This window comes from Ranitomeya imitator, chromosome 5, assembly GCF_032444005.1.
Source record: "Ranitomeya imitator isolate aRanImi1 chromosome 5, aRanImi1.pri, whole genome shotgun sequence".
NCBI classification, from domain to species: Eukaryota; Metazoa; Chordata; class Amphibia; order Anura; family Dendrobatidae; genus Ranitomeya; species Ranitomeya imitator.
In genome coordinates this window covers 20,193,176-20,216,048 of record NC_091286.1, presented here as the reverse complement: position 1 = coordinate 20,216,048, position 22,873 = coordinate 20,193,176, and the positions used below count along the sequence as shown (strand labels likewise).

General features: G+C 47.3%; 1 protein-coding gene across 1 annotated transcript in view; it reads right to left on the bottom strand.

The window, feature by feature from the left end:
- The window catches only part of LCLAT1 (lysocardiolipin acyltransferase 1), an 81,258-nt gene that overhangs the window by 32,666 nt on the left and 25,719 nt on the right, over positions 1–22,873 (bottom strand). Inside the window, exon 5 of the mRNA XM_069768369.1 lies at positions 2,508–2,624. Within this exon, the coding sequence (XP_069624470.1) occupies positions 2,508–2,624 (117 nt within the window). The remainder of the gene's footprint in view (positions 1–2,507; positions 2,625–22,873) is intronic.

The following is a 22,873-nucleotide window of genomic DNA, read 5'->3' as shown; positions in this document are numbered from 1 at the left end:
ACATCGGGTTACTAAGCGCGGCCCTGCGCTTAGTAACCCGATGTTTACCCTGGTTACCAGTGAAGACATCGCTGAATCGGCATCACACACGCCGATCCAGCGATGTCACCGGGTGATCCAGCGACGAAATACAGTTCTGGACTTTCCCCAGCGACCAACAATCTCTCAGCAGGGGCCTGATTGTTGGTCGCTGTCACGCATAACGATTTCGTTAACGATATCGTTGCTACGTCACAAAAAGCAACGATATCGTTATGTGTGACGGTACCTTTACAGAATGCATTCCAGATAACTCCAACGCACGTTTCGCCTGGACGTGGCTTTTTCATTCCTTGAAAAAGCCACATGCAGGCGAAACGTGCGTTGGAGTTAGCAGGATCATATTGGGTATGGACAGTTTAATGCTTTAGGGTATTCATGTTATTTTTCTCCTGTTCTTTTGCTCTACTTTATTTTTTTGAATGCATGTTTGCAAAGGAAATGTAGGCTACTTGTTTGAGGATTTATTTCTTCTTCTACCCTTTTATGTGCAGACTATTATGTCCTTGAGCCCACTCCAATAATTGCACTATGGGGATTTTTCTGTATTGTCTTGATTTTTCGTGTTTCCTGTTTTTTGAATATGTCTTTTAATAATTATTTAATAACAATTTATATTTTTACCATATTGGTTTTGGATATTTAATTTATTTCACCTTTTTGTGAGGAGGTATTAGTTACTATGGGTGATATTTGACTTGTTGCTATATGATTTATTGTAGTAGTTGTATTCAGTTTATTACAATGTATCAGCAGAGATCTGTCCTGCGCTGGCAGTTTATTACAATGTATCAGCAGAGATCTGTCCTGCACTGGCAGTTTGTTACAATGTATCAGCAGAGAGCTGTCTTGCGCTGGCAGTTTATTACAATGTATCAGCAGAGTGCTGTCTTGCGCTGGCAGTTTATTACAATGTATCAGCAGAGAGCTGTCTTGCGCTGGCAGTTTATTACAATGTATTAGAGGGTTTAGCAATGATACAATTGCTCTGCAGGATTTCAGAGTCTGTGAGATTATTTCTATTCACAGTCACCAAGCAGAGATGTTGGGAACAAGCTGAGTGTAGAGAAAAGTTGCTGCATTTTCCTTATACAATGATTAGGACGTTCGAGGGTCTAGGAGCGACTTTGTGACAAAGAAGCTGCTTTCATCCTCCCGTCATCTCCCGTATGCCAAGACCTGACCCTGAAAAGCTGCGGGCGGACGTCTGCGGGTGACTGGCGGAGCGCGAGGTTAGGAGATAAGTGCTCTAATCATCTGTGACTCAGAGACAAGCTGCTGCCGCGATGTATGGCCGGCCTGCGATAATGCCACTGCCGGCCGGCATCTACCTGCTTTTACCGGTGAGAACAAAACATGGATTTTGGCACAACTTTATAGCAATGGCCTGTGCCGCTTTATACATAGGCATTGCTCACATCACAAAATGCACATACCCTTTAAATATGCCACCTTAAGGTTGGCATGCAAGCGCCCTGTAGCTTGCACCAAATCATTGGCTCTAATCCTTTATATTAATGGGGCACGGCACAATTCCCACACCCGAGCCTGCAAGTCTTCCATAGAAGGTAACTACCCCATTTAAGATCGGGGAGATCAGAGTCTCAAAATATGTCCTGCTGCAAATTCTGACAGCATGAGGCTCCCTCTACTGGTGACAAGCAGCACTGCAGCCAGTCATCAACCCTCTGCAGCCCACCCCTGGGTAATGCCCCTGCCCCAGACAGCCCTTCCCCCGGCGCAGGCTCTATAATCGCCGTTACATCGGATCCTGCAGGATTTATCTTCCCATGACGTTGCTAATCCATTTAGGAGAGTGGTAATACATCCTCGTCACCGCTCCATCCGCCCGCCGACTTAGAAAGCAGATTTCGTGCCCAGGACTATATTTACCCTCCTATTTATAGAGTTAAATTATGTTGGTCGCTCGGTTTCTTTTCTCCCCCGAGGATCGGCGGCTGCCAAGATCCAAAATGAATTCACACGAAAGTCACCGAGGAGGAAAGTTGTCATCGAAACAAAGAATTTTCTGCTGAAGCGAATAAACGCGATCCCCGGATCGAGAGGAAAGACAAGAGCCAGCATTTACTGCACCTCTCGTGTCCTGGGGGATGGGAAGAGTCACTGAGAAGAAAAGCCTCAAGGCAATGCAACATGGGAAAAAAATGCAGAGCAGCCGAGAAACGGCTGAGAACAAGCAGCGGCTGCATGCCTCCACCCGGCCGGACACCAGCGGACTGGAGCCACCTGCCAGCACTGCGGGTCGCTCATATCAGGATGGAAATCTGAATAAGTCTACACTAAAATGAGAAAATTTTATACAGTCTTATGTCTGCGCACATCCCCCACCTCTTACTGCAGCCCAACGCACCTGCACACTCCCCCCCTGAAATACTCTGCACTGCCGATTCCTGAATCCTCCCAGTCAGTGATCATATTCTCCACACTCATCACAACAAGACCATTACCTTCTCTCAGGCGATGCACGATGAAGGTGAATCCCGTAGTACGAGGGTGCAGGACGTATTCATACTTCTCCAGTGCATTCTTCTCAGCAAATTCATGGCTGCGAGCTTTGGTGTTGTCTTAAAAGAAAATAAGAATAATGCATTTCAGCTTTTGACAGTTCAGAATATAAAAACCTTGTATTATACTCCAGAGCTGCACTCACTATTCTGCTGGTGCAGTCACTGTGTACATACATTACATTACTGATCCTGAGTTACATCCTGTATTATACCCCAGAGCTGCACTCACTATTCTGCTGGTGCAGTCACTATGTACATACATTACTGATCCTGAGTTACATCCTGTATTATACTCCAGAGCGGCACTCACTATTCTGCTGGTGCAGTCACTGTGTACATACATTACTGATCCTGAGTTACATCCTGTATTATACCCCAGAGCTGCACTCACTATTCTGCTGGTGCAGTCACTGTGTACATACATTACATTACTGATCCTGAGTTACATCCTGTATTATACCCCAGAGCTGCACTCACTATTCTGCAGGGAGCTCTGCACATAATCCCCAGCACTGAGCGGGCCCCTCTGCTCTGCCCCTTGTGCGTCCTGACGATGCGTCTTGTCCCCGATTACTGGGCCTTTCACTCCGCACGCAGTTGTTTGGCAGGACAGACTGCAGCACACAACGGTCGGTTCTGGCAGCCGCTTGCCTCGTTCAGCAGAGCGGTCGCTGCGTCTTGTGATGAGCTCAGAGCTGCAGTTGCTTCTGGCATGTTGCCGATAACCGGAGAACGGTGATTAATGGCGGACTGCGCCAACAGCCATGAAACAACGGAAAACGCTCTGCCTGCTGCAAGAGCGAGCTGTACGGAAAATACAGAGATGGGGGTGAGATATCACGAGGTTCTGCAGCAGCTGGGGTTTGTAATGGCTGAGGTTATGTTTTTATTATGAGGTTCTGCAGCAGCTGAGCTGTATATTCCGAGTCACCTATATCACACATTCTCTAAGACTGGGGGATGGGGGCCCTAATCAGGGATTATTCCAGACAGGGGCGTCTGCAGTCACACAGTCAGATGTTGCCGGATCACTCCCCGGTGTCATCGGAACTTTCCGTGACTTTTCTCGGTCATTACTTCTACAGGTGGAAAGAGAAATATTAGAAATAATGATGGAAAAAGATTCCCTGGAGAAAACGGGCATCGGCCATTACCATGATATTTCCTACTCATGGCAAGAGCGCTGCACTTACTCTGTGGTTACACAACTGCATAGGTGAATTACGAATACAGCTCTGAGGGCGACTTCGAGGTGACAGGAGCGTGGTGCGGTGCACTCATTACGTGTGCTGCTCTGGGATTTCTGGACGTCCATCTATGAGGCTTTATGACTGACATTTGCTTCTTCTCTTTGTTAGTGAACTGTTTGCACCATGTAACCGTCATGGCCGTTTTCTAACAATCTGCGCTCACTTCCCCGCTCATGCTGTAGTGCGCGTGCGGGCTGCGCTGACCTCTGTTTCCACCCCCCCGCTCATCATCTAGATATCCTCGGCACATGCCCAGGAGCTTTGAACTTGGTCGGTCTGGGCGGTGCTGGTGTGACGCTGGCGGCGTGGTGCACACGCAGCGCCGGAGCAACATCATTGGGCAATTAGTGATCACATGGTTTTCTATGTGACTGCTCTCCATGGTTACTTTTAGGTGCTTCGAAGCACCATCTGTATACAGCTTTAGAAGGCAAGGACAATATCTACGCGTAACGCGCGTTGGGGATGGGGAGGCACACACCTGATTTTCTGATCTGATCCTGAGCGCTTTCCTCCACTGCAGGGTAAGATGCTGTGATTTTTCTATAGAGACTTTCTGATCATTGGGGGCACCCGCTTCTACATGTACTGGCATATTACAGAGTCCCATCTAATATGTACAGTGTCACTCCCTTGGTCTTCGCATTTTTTCGCCCCCTGGCTGTGTAATCATTTGTACTAGTCACTTCTAATAGCGATGGTCTCTGGAGTGTTTTATGTCTTGTTTATACAATTTTAGAACTTCTAGCTACATTGTTTCATAATAAAAATTAGCTTTTCAAACCTCACCGCTCCGCTATCTTCCTCCTTTTTATAATATGCTGCGGAATGGTTTTCTGTATGCGACTTCATGGCACCATAATGGTGTCCAACAACCGAACAGGTTACTGGGTTATGTAATGATGTACGGCGGTTGCCTGAACGCAGCTCCTGCAGCGCATGTCGAGAAAGGGGTTAAACATTTGTACACACAGTAACAAGTCCTAAATCTGGGGTCCTAACCAGCACTGAGCTAAGCGTGATACATTGTAGCAAATTCGGTGCCACTCGCAGCATTGTGTAGACTGGATACAAATGTAAAAATTGATACAAAATTTTCCAGATTCATATTTGTGACTCAAATAGTCACCAACTACCTCAATGTACTTCCACATACAAACAATGAAAACAGCGGAGAAACAGCGGAAGCTTTTGTTTTTGTATAAAAATATCACAAAGCTTTATTAACAAATATAAACATTTTGAGGGTATGTGCACACGATGCAGATTTAGTGCAGAATTGGTGCAGAACTGCAGCAGATTTTTCTGCTGCAGAAACGCTGCAGAACTGCACTGTGATTTACAGTACAATGTAAATCAATGTGAAAAGAAAAAAGCTGTGCACATGGTGCAGAAAAATCTGCGCAGAAACGCTGCAGATTTCAAAGAAGTGCACGTCGCTTCTTTTGTGCAGTTCTGCAGCGTTTCTGCAGCAGATTTTTCTGCACCATGTGCACAGCTTTTTTCTTTTCACATTGATTTACATTGTACTGCACAGAAACTGCATAGAAATGCACAGAAACTGCACAGAAACTGCATCAAATCTGCAGATGCAGATTTAGTGCAGAAAATTCTGCACCACATTTCCTACGTGTGCACATAGCCTGAAAACACACAAACAATGTCATGAAAGTGCTATTTAAACAAAGACACCAGATTATGAGCGGCCCTCAAAATACATAGGTAATTGCCTCAGTGCATTGATATAAATACAACTGGTGAAAAAACAAATGCTCCCAGAAATATCACAGGTAGCCGCAACCCCCCAATCACGAGCGGTAAAAATCATTAGTACACAGACCATTTCTTGTAATAACCTATGGGAGTGTGGATACCGCACACCACCAGCTATTGTAAAACCTCTAGCCGTAAAAGTACCCGGCCTGGTGGGTCAGCATATGGATGCTAGGGAAGCATGTCTCACCTATGAATGTGGGGCCCACTGCACATACCCCGACGCGCGTTTCGCCGCTGTCATCCATGGAAACTCATCATGTGACCATCACCTGACTTCTTGCAATCACCGCTGTGTTCGTGTGGCACATGCCCCGGCCGCCGTCCGGGTTATCCCACCCCTGCCCGGACCTTCCCCACCGCACGCACAAGTGGGCACTAGTGAGTCCCAGTCGTGCCCGCAGCAGGACATCGCCGGTCAGAGGGGGGGGCATATACAGGTCCTTCTCAAAAAATTAGCATATAGCGTTAAATTTCATTATTTACCATAATGTAATGATTACAATTAAACTTTCATATATTATAGATTCATTATCCACCAACTGAAATTTGTCAGGTCTTTTATTGTTTTAATACTGATGATTTTGGCATACAACTCCTGATAACCCAAAAAACCTGTCTCAATAAATTAGCATATCAAGAAAAGGTTCTCTAAACGACCTATTACCCTAATCTTCTGAATCAACTAATTAACTCTAAACACATGCAAAAGATACCTGAGGCTTTAATAAACTCCCTGCCTGGTTCATTACTCAAAACCCCCATCATGGGTAAGACTAGCGACCTGACAGATGTCAAGAAGGCCATCATTGACACCCTCAAGCAAGAGGGTAAGACCCAGAAAGAAATTTCTCAACAAATAGGCTGTTCCCAGAGTGCTGTATCAAGGCACCTCAATGGTAAGTCTGTTGGAAGGAAACAATGTGGCAGAAAACGCTGTACAACGAGAAGAGGAGACCGGACCCTGAGGAAGATTGTGGAGAAGGACCGATTCCAGACCTTGGGGAACCTGAGGAAGCAGTGGACTGAGTCTGGTGTGGAAACATCCAGAGCCACCGTGCACAGGCGTGTGCAGGAAATGGGCTACAGGTGCCGCATTCCCCAGGTAAAGCCACTTTTGAACCATAAACAGCGGCAGAGGCGCCTGACCTGGGCTACAGAGAAGCAGCACTGGACTGTTGCTAAGTGGTCCCAAGTACTTTTTTCTGATGAAAGCAAATTTTGCATGTCATTCGGAAATCAAGGTGCCAGAGTCTGGAGGAAGACTGGGGAGAAGGAAATGCCAAAATGCCTGAAGTCCAGTGTCAAGTACCCACAGTCAGTGATGGTGTGGGGTGCCATGTCAGCTGCTGGTGTTGGTCCACTGTGTTTCATCAAGGGCAGGGTCAATGCAGCTAGCTATCAGGAGATTTTGGAGCACTTCATGCTTCCATCGGCTGAAATGCTTTATGGAGATGAAGATTTCATTTTTCAGCACGACCTGGCACCTGCTCACAGTGCCAAAACCACTGGTAAATGGTTTACTGACCATGGTATTACTGTGCTCAATTGGCCTGCTAACTCTCCTGACCTGAACCCCATAGAGAATCTGTGGGATATTGTGAAGAGAAAGTTGAGAGACGCAAGACCCAACACTCTGGATGAGCTTAAGGCCGCTATTGAAGCATCCTGGGCCTCCATAACATCTCAGCAGTGTCACAGGCTGATTGCCTCCATGCCACGCCGCATTGAAGCAGTCATTTCTGCCAAAGGATTCCCGACCAAGTATTGAGTGCATAACTGAACATTATTATTTGTTGGTTTTTTTTTGTTTGTTATTAAACACTTTTATTTGATTGGATGGGTGAAATATGCTAATTTATTGAGACAGGTTTTTTGGCTTATCAGGAGTTGTATGCCAAAATCATCAGTATTAAAACAATAAAAGACCTGACAAATTTCAGTTGGTGGATAATGAATCTATAATATATGAAAGTTTAATTGTAATCATTACATTATGGTAAATAATGAAATTTAACACTATATGCTAATTTTTTGAGAAGGACCTGTATGTAGCAGATCCTCAGCTGAGAGAAGGATTACAGCTTGTTTACAGAAAAAAAAACAGATATTTACAGTTTCAGAAATGTGAAGGAGAATCTTGTAATCTGACGCCGCTTTTTTTCTGGCAGATTTGATTTTTTTTTTTTTCCTTTTTTTTTATAGTTTTTGTAACATTTTTCACCCATTCAAATGCACGGGGAAAAAAGACGCAAGTAAAATGCAGGCATTATACACAGAGTTATTACTGCCAACAAAACCTGCAAATATTCGGTGTGCGCACTTAGATTACTGATCCTCCCACGGACCCATCTATATAATTGTCTAAGGTCCACTTCAGTCTGTTTGTAACGGAAATCCCGCGTCACTGATTGGTTGCGCCCGGCCGGCCGCGACCTATCAGCGACAGGCACAGTCCGGCCACGAATTGGCCCCTCCCTACCCCCCTCCAGTCAGTGCCCACATAGCGCTTTAGCAGTCCGTTAACGCTGCCATTAACCCTGTAAGTGTGACCAACTTTTTACTACTTGATGGTGCCTATGCAGAATCAATAGTAAAAACATACAACGTTAAAAATAATTAAAAAAAAAAAAAAATCATTATATTCTTACCTTCCGGCGTCCGCGGCAGCCTTTCTCGCTCCTAGCCACGCTCCGGTCCCAAGAATGCATTGCGGCAACGACCTGTGATGAAATAGCGGTCTCGCGAGACCGGAACATCATCACAGGTTATTGCCGCAAGGCATTACTGGGAATGGAGTGTTGCAAGGAGCATCGCTAAACACCTGGGCTGGATCCGGGGGCCGACGGAAGGGGAGTATATAACTTTTTTATTTTAATCCTTTTTTAACAGGGACATGGTGCCCACATTGCTATATACCGCGTGGGTTGCGTTACACACTGCGTGGCTGTGCAATACACAACATAGCTGTGCAATATACTACGTGGGCCGTGCTATATACTACGTGGGCTGTGCTATATACTACGTGGGCTGTGAGCCTCTTTTGCCCGGGGTCCTCAAAAACCTGCAGTTCGGCCGCGAATTGGCGCGGGATTTGAACCACGTTTCGCCAATTGGTCGCACCCGGCCTGCCGAATCCTGTGTATTCATTGTATTATTCTGAAATCTTCATAAATAAACTACATACATATTCTAGAATACCCGATGCGTTAGAATCGGGCCACCATCTAGTGTAATATATGTACACAGTGACTGCACCAGCAGAATAGTGAGTGCAGCTCTGGGGTATAATACAGGATGTAACTCAGGATCAGTAATGTAATGTATGTACACAGTAACTGCACCAGCAGAATAGTGAGTGCAGCTCTGGAGTATAATACAGGATGTAACTCAGGATCAGTAATGTAATGTATGTACACAGTGACTGGACCAGCAGAATAGTGAGTGCAGCTCTGGGGTATAATACAGGAGGTAACTCAGGATCAGTAATGTAATGTATGTACACAGTGACTGGACCAGCAGAATAGTGAGTGCAGCTCTGGAGTATAATACAGGAGGTAACTCAGGATCAGTAATGTAATGTATGTACACAGTGACTGGACCAGCAGAATAGTGAGTGCAGCTCTGGAGTATAATACAGGAGGTAACTCAGGATCAGTAATGTAATGTGTGTACACAGTGACTGCACCAGCAGAATAGTGAGTGCAGCTCTGGAGTATAATACAGGATGTAACTCAGGATCAGTAATGTAATGTGTGTACACAGTGACTGCACCAGCAGGATAGTGGGTGCAGCTCTGGAGTATAATACAGGATGTAACTCAGGATCAGTAATGTAATGTGTGTACACAGTGACTGCACCAGCAGGATAGTGGGTGCAGCTCTGCTCAGCTGCTGCTCATTGTGCTAATTGTGGGTGCGGTCGCTGCTGAACCTGCTGTGTGCTCCTGAGCTCCAGAGAACCACCATCTCTCCACCCGGGGACCTGCTCTCTCTCTTACCCAGGGAGGGAGTGGGTTTCCTGGGATGAGTGAAGGAGCCAAGTCCCAGGCTTCTGCTTCCCGGACCAGGCTGGCGGGGGGCAGAAGGAACCAGCAACCAGCCTGCACATCAGAGGATTCGGGGGTGAGACGCTCCACCAGGAGTCGCAGCAATGTGGCTCCTACTCCCCCCAGGTCTGCAGAGACCCAGAGAAGCCGCAAGGCTTCCATGGAGGAGAAGCCTGCTAGCGTGCAAGATGGCAGCCCTTCCGGAGGAAAGCTGAGTGCTCACGGAGGTGAGGCCGACCTCACTGAGGAGGGTTGGGCGCTGCAGAGACCCCGGGAGTCTGTGTCCACCTATGCCTCCCGGGTCATGAGCCACCTTCGTGAGTATGAAGATGCTAGCAAGACCTTGAGAAGGCTCCGGGAGGAGCTGCGCTGCACAAGCGCTAAGCTGCAGGCGCCTCCAGACCCAGGAAGACGCAATTCCAGGCGGAGGTAAAGATTCTGAAGCTTGAAATTAATGACCTGGAGGTAAGAAAAGCATTTATTCGAGAAAAAAGTGGACCATTTAAAGAAAAGCTTATAAATGAAGACAGATTCAGAGATATGGCTGATAACAGAGAGCAAAGGCAGATGGGGCTGCAGCCTGAGTGCCAGGTGGATGATGATGATGATGATGATGATGATGAGGAGGAGGATGACCAGCAGAAAGCTCCACCTGGCAGCCCTCTTAGCCACTCAGAGGCCACGTGCAGCGAGCTCCCTGCTGGACAGGCGACAATGACATCTCGTCGCAGTTCTGCTGGCTCTGGGGAGGACAGTGACATCGGCCAGGGAGGGGCGCTAATGGCAGAGATCAAGCTGCTGGAGTCCCCAGTGTGCCTTCAGAACTTCCATCTTGGTGATGATTTACCAGAGGAGGCACCTGGGGGCCAGAAGAAAAAGGCAAAGAAAACCACCAAGCCAAAGCTGCAGGAAGCGGTAAGCTATGTATATGCCCCCCTCCCTGTACCCCCTGAGTCGGCTGCAGGGTCAGCTCGCTGTATAAGCCCCGTTGCCCAGCCCAGCCCGGGTTCTGCTGTGGATCCGGTGCAAAGGCACGGGGAGATTACAGAGCACGGTAATGAGGCGCAGAGCTCCGTCTCTGCTTGTAGTAGCGGGGACGTAGCAGCAGGTGCATCAGCCGAAAGGCTGGACAGTGAGGGCGGCCCGGCGGCGAGCATACGATCAGGCCACGATACTGTGGTCCGCTCCTCAGTGGGAGGGGGGAGCGGCCCGGTGTCGGGGGCAGCTCCGGTAGCCTTGGTGCCCCTGAATACTGTTGCCGCCGATCACTTAGTTGAGGGGCGGCGGCAGTGTGAGGGGGTTATCGGGGCTGGGAGTTCCGGTCTTCCCAAAGTCCTATTTTGTGTTGGTGCCGCTGGTCAACAAGATCCTGATGCTAAGGATCAGCGGTGCCCCACAGCAGCTAAACATCAACGACGCCTGGTAGCAACCATGAAGCAGCGGAAAATATTAACTAATGATGCGGAGGGCACACAAAAAACCAGGGGTGAGGTCACCTCCAGTTCTGTGGAGGAGACTCAGCCCCTTGTGCCTGATGATGCGGAGGCCAAAGTGTCACCCCCTGTTGTCACTGGTCCAGCAGGAGTGAATGTGGTGGTGGGTATGGATGCAGAAAACTCTTTGTCTAGTGGTGTGGTTGCTGGTTTGGTAGAGGGTGAGGGGGTTATGGAGGTGGGTAATGGTGATGCTGATGGTGTGGATGTGGTCACTGGTCCGGTTGCCCCCCCGGTGGTGGCAGCGCCTGTCAGGAGTTATGCCGCTGTCACCTCCGGGGGAAATAGGGCATCCTCCTCGTCTCCGGGCTCTGGGGACGGCATGTTGCAACGGCGTCTCCTGGAGGCTCTAAAGAGGGGGGAGAGATCACTAATAGTAGAGGGTCGAGAGGTTGATCTATCCTTCTGGATAGAGAGGCATGGCCTCGGGGCCTTCCGAGAGCAAAGAGGGGGGGGATACAGTGTGGTCCCTCCCAACAGCCGGGCCGGGTAGTGTGCGTAGGAATGTGGTCCGTCTTCAGTGGAGGGGCAATGATGCGTGTCCTCCAAGGTCTAAAGTTGTGGAGCTCCTGCTGAGGATGGGCTTTAGTGCGATTGACATCTACGCCTTGATACATCCCTATTCCACACCTAATTTTGATGTCAGCTTTGTTCGGCCGGAGGGGCTTGAGCTCTTCTGGTCGAACTATGAGTTGACAAAAAATGAGCCCGGCTGGCGAGACTTTGCCGTTCAGGTGGTGTCTCGCCAAAACCAAGTCAAGAAAGTGACCGTGATGACTTGTAACGAGTCACTTTCTTGTTATGACATCATGACGTGGCTTGGCCGGTATGGAGAGGTGGTAGAAATGCCAAAGAAAAACCGTGACGAGTTTGGTATCTGGTCAGGGGCCTGGACGTTTATGGTAAAACTTAAGCGTTCAGGTGGTACGGTTGCCCACATACCATCATCTGCCTTCCTGGGTAGGGATCGTATCCTGGTCTTCTACCAGGGGCAACCGAAGCTCTGTCACAAGTGCGGCGACCCCACACACTTCAGCGCAAACTGCACTGTGCAGAAGTGTGCATTGTGTGGGGATATCGGCCATCTTGCTGCATCTTGTGTGGAGATTAGGTGTCACCTGTGTGGTGAGTTAGGTCACCCATTCAGCCGTTGTCCTCGCTCCTTCGCTAATGCAGTCGTGACCCCGGTGGGAGAAAGCCGTGAGGCTGATTCTGCTGGGGAAGGGACTAGCAGGGGTGAGGGAGCTGAGGGGCCAAGGAAGAAAAGCAATAAAAAGACGCCTGCACAGCTAAGGCGTCTAGACAAGCGCAGACAGGATAGGGAGCTGGGCGAGCCTCGTACTACTGGGGCGGCCCCTGTCCTGGATGCCAGTCTTGCTGCTGAGGCCCCGAGGGATGATGAGTTGGATGAGGAGGTCAGGAGGATCCACAGGGAGGAAAGTGCCACTGCCTCAGAGTCCTCCCATTATGAAAGTATGGATGAGGATAATAGGCAGTGGCTAGAGGACAAGCGTAAGCTCGGCACCAAAAAGAAGAGAAAGAAGGGAGATAAAACATCTTCTCCCGCTCTGACCAAGGTACCTAAGGAAGGAAAAACCGACTCCCCTCTGGTTGGTCTTTCTAACCGGTTCCAAGCCCTTGAAAACATCTCTTCCTCTGAGGAGGAAGCGGAGGGTGAGGTTCTGGCTTCGGCGGGGCTCACAGGGGACGCCGAGTCTCCTCCTTCTGGGAATGTAAGATCCTTGGAAGGAGGGACTGGCCCAGAGTCCGGAGACGAGGACGAAAAAAATAAAAAACACGTGGGTATGGATACCTCATTGTCATTAAAGAGGGGGAAGGATTCCTCCTCTGAGGCAGAGGATAAGGGGAGTGGGAAAAAGAAAGCCATCTAACTCAATCACCAGTGATGGCGGTACCCACTCCGTTGACGCTGGCGTCCATTAATGTCGCCAGTATAAAGTCAAATACAGCTAGATTTGCGGCCTTTGATTTTCTCAGCCGGGTTGAAGCTGACATTTTCTTTTTGCAAGAGACCAGGCTGCCAAACATGGCAGATGTGTTTAAAGCTAAGAGGGAGTGGAGACTCGGGCCCTCCTATTGGTCTCTTGCGGCCGAGCCGTATAGCGGAGTGGCGGTCCTTTTTACCGCACCGGTGGAATGCCGACGGGTTATTGAGTTAGAAATGGGGAGGTGCCTGATCTTAGATGTCCTCATGAAGGGACAAGAGCTCCGGCTCATCAACATTTATGGTCCCCAATCTAAGTGGGACCGGAAGTGTCTCTTTATGAGGATCAAGCCCTACCTTTTTACAAGTCGGCAGGTTGTCTTTGGAGGGGACTTCAATGCTGTCACGAGGCCCCGAGATAGAGGAGGTTCCAGAGACAAGCTGACTTATGATAGCGTCGCCCTTAATAGTATAGCTAGTGAGGCTCGCCTGGTGGATGTCCACATTCGGCACACCCCAGGCCACGAGGGGTTCACCTATCATAGAGGTAACTGTAGGTCCAGAATAGATAGGTTTTATTTAAAGGAGGAAGCTGTCTCTTCAGCAGTGTCTGTTGTTGAGGTGGAGTTCTCCGACCACTGTTTAATTTTGTTTTCTCTGAATGTTACAGAGACCCTCCGGATGGGAAGAGGCTTTTGGAGGCTCAATTCGTCTCTCTTGGAAGAAGCGGAGATAAGACAGTCCTTTGAGGAATTTCTTCAGGGCCAGGTACCATTACTGGATCTTTGTAGTAGTAAGTCAGAGTGGTGGAAGATGTTTAAGGAAAGGGTGGCGAGATTCTTCCGCCAGCTCTCGAGCCTCAGGAGTCTGAACAGGTACCGTCTGTATCAGGGTCTGAGGAGGAAACTCGAGCATCTTGTCTCAACTGGAGGTAGCCGCGAGGAGATCTCCAGAGTGAAATCTTTGCTTATGAGGTGTCAGTACGACACGCATCTTTGGTTTTTGAGAGGGATTACGGGAAGTACCGCTCGCCCGACCCTTACAGAAACTGCAGGATGTCAGTGAATAGTAAAGTGGTTACAGGACTGGTCGACACTGCGGGGTCCCTGAGACGATCCAGATCAGGAATCCTGGAGGTTGTCAGATCCTTCTACTCGCACCTCTTGGGGAAGAGGGATCTTGATTGGGATGAGATGTCGGCTTTCCTGGCTGAAGCTGTCCCCGAACCAGGGGTAGACCCCTCTCTTGACGTTTTGACAGAAATGATCAGGGAAGAGGAAGTTCAGTTGGCGATTGAAGGGCTTGCCCCCAAAAAAAAAAAAATCGCCTGGTCCAGATGGCTTAACATCTGAATTCTATAAGACCTTTAAGGACGTTTTGGTTCCCCTCTTGACTGAGGTATTCAATGAGTGTCTTTCCTCGGGCATTCTGCCGAAGTCAATGAGGAGGTCTGCTCTGATCATCTTGTCAAAGGGTAAGGACCCGTCTTGCATTGGGAACTGGCATCCCATAGCGCTTCTCAATGCAGACAGGAAGGTTCTGGCAAAGGTGCTGTTTAATCGGCTGGTGAAATTTGCACCCCGACTCCTTTCGGGGGCCCAGCATTGCTCTGTTCCAGGCCGCAGCACATTTAGTGCTGTGCTCAGTGTCCGAGAGGCAGTGGAGCAGGGTAGGGCTGGTCACTGAAGGGGTACATGCCGTCACTGGACCAGGCAAAAGCGTTTGATCGGGTTAATCATGAGTACCTCTGGTCCGTCCTTCTGAGATATGGCCTGCCCGGGGGGTTTGTTGATTGGCTTAAGACCTTGTACAGTGGGGCAGAGAGTTTCCCGCTTGTGAATGGTTGGATTGGCAGCTCTTTTGAGGTTGGGTCCGGTGTTCGCCAGGGTTGTCCCTTGAGCCCGCTGCTGTACGTGTTTGCGATTGACCCTCTTCTTAGGAGGGTGGAGCGTGGACCGTTGGCCGGGATCGGGATGGACCGGGCAGCACCGGAAGCCACTCTGAGGGTGGTGGCGTATGCCGATGATGTCACTGTGTTTGTTTCCTCTCATGAGGAGGCAGGGTGGCTGATGTCAGAGGTAGATCGCTACTCGGAGGCATCCGGGTCCAAGATCAACCGGGATAAGTGTGAGAGTCTCTGGCTGGGAGGAGGAGATCCCGGTTTTGATCTCCCGGACACCCTTCCAGGACCCAAAGTCTCTGCAAAAGTCCTTGGCATCGAATTTGGCCAGGGGGATTACCCCAAACAAAATTGGGACAGCAGGCTAGAGATCGCCACTCAGAAGGTGAACCAATGGAAGGGTTGGTCTTTGACCCTAAGGGAAAGGGTAAACCTGATCAAAACTTACCTGCTCCCTTTACTGATTTATCTGGGCAGTGTATGCATCTTGCCGGAATCTCTCTGGACTCGGGTCTACAGTTTGTTCTTCCAACTGTTATGGGGGAATAGACTGAACCTGGTCAAGAGGGAGGTTACTTACCGTACGAGGAGACTAGGAGGGTTGGGTATGGTCAACCCTGTGGTATTCCTTGTGGATACCTTCATTAAGATCAATATCGCAAACCTCTGGAAAGAGAGGGCTCCTCCGTGGGTATTCTCCTGTAGGGGATGGTTTCAGCCTTTCTTCCAGGAATGGGAGACAGGAGGGCAAGTGAAGGATCTTCGCACACCGCATGGACATCTTCCGGCTTACGCTACCTTGGTTCTGAAGGTAATTCGTCGGTGGGGTCTGGGAATGTGGGAGATCAGGACTCTGCCAAGGAAACTCCTTGACAATAGGGTTCTGTTGACCCATTTCCAGAGGCCTCTGGCGCTCAGGGACTGCCCAAGTCGGGATCTTGGGGTGGGTTTGCATCTTTTGAATTCTATCAGGATCCCCTCGAAGTTTTGGGACTTAGCTTGGCGCTGCTTCCATGGGAAACTGTGTGTGAGGGACAATCTGAAGTGTAGGAGCTCTGAGGACAGGAATTGTCCTCGGGAGCATTGTGGTACCTTGCTGGAAAGCATGGACCACTTCCTGCTTCATTGTCCCTTCAACACAGAGGTGTACAACAGGGTGGGCGCCTTCATTGGCTGGTCTCGGCTGGCCGGTCTCTCCTATACGGAATGGGCCTATGGAGCATTCGGAGACCTTGGTGGTCGGGACCGCTGCACCTTATTTCTAGTTAGCGCAGTGGTTAGGTATCACACGTGGAACGCACGGTGCTTAGTATCGACGCAACGAAAAATCCTCCCAGTGGAAGATGTGTTTAGGACCATACTCGGTGACCTGGTGAAGGTGCGCTCTCTGGAGTATGGGAGACTGGGCGCACGGAGGGCCGCTCTCCTCTGGAGGGGTTTTTCTTTTAGTGTGCCCTAGTCTGGTCATCTCCTTTCCTGGTGGTGGGCTGCTGCTGATACTGTAGATTTTTGTTTTGTTTGATCATTATACAGTGATGTAGGGCTGCAGGCGCCGAACTTGGGCTTCGTGATGTGTAATTATTGTGGTATGTGCTGCTGTATATAATGTATATATTGTATATAGGGATATAGATTTGGGTGTAGGTGTTAGGTTGGGTGGTGGGAAAAGGGGGGAGGTGGGATTATCTTGTGGGACTATGGGACACTGGGTTGTTTGGGGGAAAACTGTCACTGCCTGATCTGGCCTATGGACGTTGGACATGGACTGAGGCATGAGACGCAGGACCAGCTCTCAGGTCAGTGCGGGGGATTGGGAATGAAGGATATCTTAGTATTGTATATATTTGTAGTTTTTTTTTTTTTTTTAAATAAAATAAGTTCATGTATATAGTTTTTGTTTGCCATTGTTTATTTTATTTGTTATTATTTTTGTTTGGTGACCGGACCAGAAGGTCAAAGTAGTTATTCTGTATATACTGTATAATATGTGTGAGAGGAGAGAATGAGCGGCTGGACCAGTGTTCAGTATACTGATTATTTTCTGGCTAATATTTTTGTTATGTTTTCTGCTATTATTATTGTTATGTTTTTCATTTTTATAATAAAAGATCTACAGGATGTAACTCAGGATCAGTAATGTAATGTATGTACACAGTGACTGCACCAGCAGAATAGTGAGTGCAGCTCTGGGGTATAATACAGGATGTAACTCAGGATCAGTAATGTAATGTATGTACACAGTGACTGCACCAGCAGAATAGTGAGTGCAGCTCTGGGGTATAATACAGTATGTAACTCAGGATCAGTAATGTAATGTATGTACACAGTGACTGCACCAGCAGAATAGTGAGTGCAGCTCTGGAGTACAATACAGGATGTAACTCAGAATCAGTAATGTATGTACACAGTGACTGCACCAGCAGAATAGTGAGTGCAGCTCTGGGGTATAATACAGGATGTAACTCAGGATCAGTAATGTATGTACACAGTGACTGCACCAGCAGAATAGTGAGTGCAGCTCTGGAGTATAATACAGGATGTAACTCAGGATCAGTAATGGAATGTATGTACACAGTGACTGCACCAGCAGAATAGTGAGTGCAGCTGTAAAGTATAACACAGGATGCAACTCAGGATCAGTAATGTAATGTATGTACACAGTGACTGCACCAGCAGAATAGTGAGTGCAGCTCTGGGGTATAATACAGGATGTAACTCAGGATCAGTAATATAATGTATGTACACAGTGACTGCACCAGCAGAATAGTGAGTGCAGCTCTGGAGTATAATACAGGATGTAACTCAGGATCAGTAATGTATGTACATAGTGCCTGCACCAGCAGAATAGTGAGTGCAGCTCTGGAGTAGAATACAGGATGTAACTCAGGATCAGTAATGTATGTACACTGTGACTGCACCAGCAGAATAGTGAGTGCAGCTCTTGAGTATAATACAGGATGTAACTCAGAACATGAAGACACAATCTCAGGAGACCAGTGGGGGAGTATCGGGCATATAACCTACCCCTATAAGTGCCCGCTGTAGATATACGGCATGTATATTTATATTACACTGTTAGATGTATATCTGTGCACATATTTCGCAGTGTGGTTTGTGTTTTGCACCTTCTACCTCCTCGCTCTTCTTCGTCAGCTTCTCGGGTCTGGAGTAATTATATTCCTGGTATTCTAGTGTTCTCATTTCGGCAGATTTAGATGAATGGTATGGCAGGAACGCGCTGTTCTGTTGTGCCGTCAAATATCCATCCTGCCCACAATAACCTGCCTGTAAATAGCTAAGAGCCGCACATTTAAAGATTTGGCCGCATTTTAATGAATCTGCAGCTCGAGTATTCCAGGAAAAAGCTCCGGACACTGCGGATGGTTTCACGCGGACAAACGGAGAGAAAAAAAAAAAGTCAATAAATCAGAGTGAGGCCGAGCAGAGACATTGTGTGCGGAGGAGCGAGAAGAACATCAATTATAACCCAGGTGACAAAAGACGCATTTCACTTAAGGGTCTGGCATGAGGTGCTAGCGCTGAGCCAACGCGCTGACGGAATAATAAGCAACCACAGGGTTAATATATGAGCCCTGATGGTGCGGGGTAACTACTGTAATGGCCCAGGATACAAGAGGGGGGACACTGCAAGAATGTGGTGGTCCTCAGTGGTGAAGCAGGTAGAAGAGACTTAACATTACGTTTCCACGTGTTATTGGGTAAGAAAACGGCAGCCATGATACGAATCCCTGGTGATCTAGGGTAATGTGCCCTTCATTGGTGGTCTAGAGGAAAAGTGGGTTTAGTATATTATTAGCCGGTGGTCTGGTGTAATGTCACTTGTTTGTTCTTGGGTAGAAAATAATAAGTTTGATGTTCCCTGGTGGTTTTGCGTCATTCCCCCTACATAGGTTCTGGGGTAATGACAATTGGGTCTGGGGTAGCAGAAGGTGACCGTGTTATTCCCTGGTGGTCTAGAGTAATGACAATTGGGTCTGGGGTAGCAGAAGGTGACCGTGTTATTCCCTGGTGGTCTAGAGTAATGACAATTGGGTCTGGGGTAGCAGAAGGTGACCGTGTTATTCCCTGGTGGTCTAGAGTAATGATATTTGGGTCTGGAGTAGCAGAAGGTGACCGTGTTAATCCCTGGTGGTCTAGGGTAATGACATTTGGGTCTGGGGTAGCAGAAGGTGACCGTGTTAATCCCTGGTGGTCTAGGGTAATGACATTTGGGTCTGGGGTAGCAGAAGGTGACCGTGTTATTCCCTGGTGGTCTAGAGTAATGACAATTGGGTCTGGGGTAGCAGAAGGTGACCGTGTTATTCCCTGGTGGTCTAGAGTAATGATATTTGGGTCTGGAGTAGCAGAAGGTGACCGTGTTAATCCCTGGTGGTCTAGGGTAATGACATTTGGGTCTGGGGTAGCAGAAGGTGACCGTGTTATTCCCTGGTGGTCTAGGGTAATGACATTTGGGTCTGGGGTAGCAGAAGGTGACCGTGTTAATCCCTGGTGGTCTAAGGTAATGACATTTGGGTCTGGAGTAGCAGAAGGTGACCGTGTTATTCCCTGGTGGTCTAGGGTAATGACATTTGGGTCTGGAGTAGCAGAAGGTGACCGTGTTAATCCCTGGTGGTCTAGGGTAATGACATTTGGGTCTGGGGTAGCAGAAGGTGACCGTGTTATTCCCTGGTGGTCTAGGGTAATGACATTTCGGTCTGGGGTAGCAGAAGGTGACCGTGTTATTCCCTGGTGGTCTAGGGTAATGACATTTCGGTCTGGGGTAGCAGAAGGTGACCGTGTTAATCCCTGGCGGTCTAGGGTAATGACATTTGGGTCTGGGGTAGCAGAAGGTGACCGTGTTAATCCCTGGTGGTCTAGGGTAATGACATCTGGGTCTGGGGTAGCAGAAGGTGACCGTGTTAATCCCTGGTGGTCTAGGGTAATGACATTTGGGTCTGGAGTAGCAGAAAGGGGCCGTGTTATTCCCTGGTGGTCTAGGGTAATGACATTTGGGTCTGGAGTAGCAGAAAGGGGCCGTGTTATTCCCTGGTGGTCTAGGGTAACATTTCTTCTACTTCATGTAGCAGAGAGGTTATTGTGTTATTCCCTCCGTGTGTAGAATAATGCCACCCTCTGAGGTGCAGTTTAGAGCAGGGGCTCGTACACCGTGTCCTGTGTACCAATAAGATGCTCAATGTGAAGATCTGGTAAATAAGGAGCAGCCGTTAATTCTCCTTATTACAGGAGAGGAGGCGCGGGGTCCTTGGTGTGGCATCACTGCGCCCCTCATAACTTATATACATGGTCACAGTGCTCCTTGCAATAGCGCCCTAGTGTGGACTAAGGCGGGACTGCAGCATGGTTGTATTAGAGCCACATAACAGGGTCACACACAAGACAACCACTTCATTCTTGGAGCCCACCCTGTACCTCTAATGCTACAAGCAAAATGCACTCGTAATCACAGACTGCACAAACCAAAAAGGCTTCCAAGTGCCAAACAAAGCTAAGAATTACCGAAGTGAGCGCACACGGTGACCAGGACTGGAGCACCGCGACCCTGCGAAGGCATGAAGAAAACACATCAGAAGTGGGAGAGCGAGGACATCGCTTCATCTGAAACCCAACATCTCAGAGAACGGAAGGTCACTGCATCTGGTCGGGATCAATGATTGGCTCATTCACATTTATAAAAGCCACAGCGCTCTGCCCGATCCACAATTACCAATGGATCTATCGACTCATCCCACAATGTCGCACTGTAATCTTTTTACATTGAGGGTGATCAATGTGTGGAACAGGCGACCCCGAGAGGTGGTGAGTTCTCCTTCAATGGAAGTCTTCAAACAGAAGCTGGACAGACATCTGTCTGAGATGGTTTAGTGAATCCCGTGCTGCACTGAGAAGGGGGTTGGACACGATGATCCTGGAGGTCCCTTCCAACTCTACCATTCTATGATATTGTGCAAAGATGGACGTACGTGCTACAAACTCAACAATAATCAATAGTTACCTTTAATTGAATACATAACACAAGAAAGCACAACAAGAATGTAATACAAAGTCCAGAAACTGTATCCACATTATTCCGCGGCACATCCATGCAGGAGTCACATCAGGTTATAACAGCCAGTCAGATTATACTGAGGAGCCTATTGATGAAAACCACAACCCAGCCACTGAGATAGATGTGATCAGACACAAAACCAAGTCTGCTGCTAATATATACAACAACCAACAGAAAATACAAGTACTAGAGTCATACTATACACATGGAAGGTAAAAGGCCTCGATTACAGCTGCCAGGGGGCTGTCATCAAATATAACTACTATAATACTGCTCCTATGTACAAGAATATAACTGCTATAATACTGCCTTCTATGTACAGGAATATAACTACTATAATACTGCTCCTATGTAAAGGAATATAACTACTATAATACTGCCCCTATGTACAAGAATATAGCTACTATAATACTGCTCCTATGTACAAGAATATAACTACTATAAAACTGCTCCTATGTACAATATAACTGCTATAATACTGCCCCTATGTACAAGAATATAACTACTATAATACTGCCCCTATGTACAAGAATATAGCTACTATAATACTGCTCCCATGTACAAGAATATAACTACTACAATACTGCCCCTATGTACAAGAATATAACTACTATAATACTGCTCCTATGTACAAGAATATAACTACTATAATACTGCCCCTATGTACAAGAATATAGCTACTATAATACTGCTCCTATGTACAAGAATATAACTACTATAATACTGCCCCTATGTACAAGAATATAACTACTATAATACTGCTCCTATGTACAAGAATATAACTACTATAATACTGCTCCTATGTACAAGAATATAACTACTATAATACTGCCCCTATGTACAAGAATATAACTGCTATAATACTGCCCCTATGTACAAGAATATAACTACTATAATACTGCCCCTATGTACAAGAATATAACTGCTATAATACTGCTCCTATGTGCAAGAATATAACTGCTATAATACTGTTCCTATGTGCAAGAATATAACTACTATAATACTGCCCCTATGTACAAGAATATAACTACTATAATACTGCCCCTATGTACAAGAATATAACTGCTATAATACTGCCCCTATGTACAAGAATATAACTGCTATAATACTGCTCCTATGTACAAGAATATAACTGCTATAATACTGTTCCTATGTGCAAGAATATAACTACTATAATACTGCCCCTATGTACAAGAATATAACTACTATAATACTGCCCCTATGTACAAGAATATAACTGCTATAATACTGCCCCTATGTACAAGAATATAACTACTATAATACTGTTCCTATGTACAAGAATATAACTACTATAATACTGCCCCTATGTACAAGAATATAACTACTATAATACTGCCCCTATGTACAAGAATATAACTACTATAATACTGCTCCTATGTACAAGAATATAACTACTATAATACTGCCACTATGTGCAGGAATATAACTACTATAATACTGCCCCTATGTACAAGAATATAACTACTATAATATATTCCTGTACATAGGGGCAGTAACTGCTATAATACTGCCCCTATGTACAGGAATATAACTGCTACATGTAGTGTGAATCTGTCTTCTCTCGGAGATTGTACAGCAGGATTTTTATTTGCAGCGATTAATCCTACAGTCTATTTCCAGCTCTGACTAGCGCCAAACATTATTAATAACTTGTCATCTCTCCTTAAGTGCAGACAGTTACAGGATGACGACTTTCGGATGTTTCTCCTCCTGCTGCCAAGCTCATTCTTTGTACCTCGGTCAGAGTTAATCTGTAAAATGTTCTTCAGCCCAGCTTTGCCTCTGACACCGGACAATCTATGCATCTCC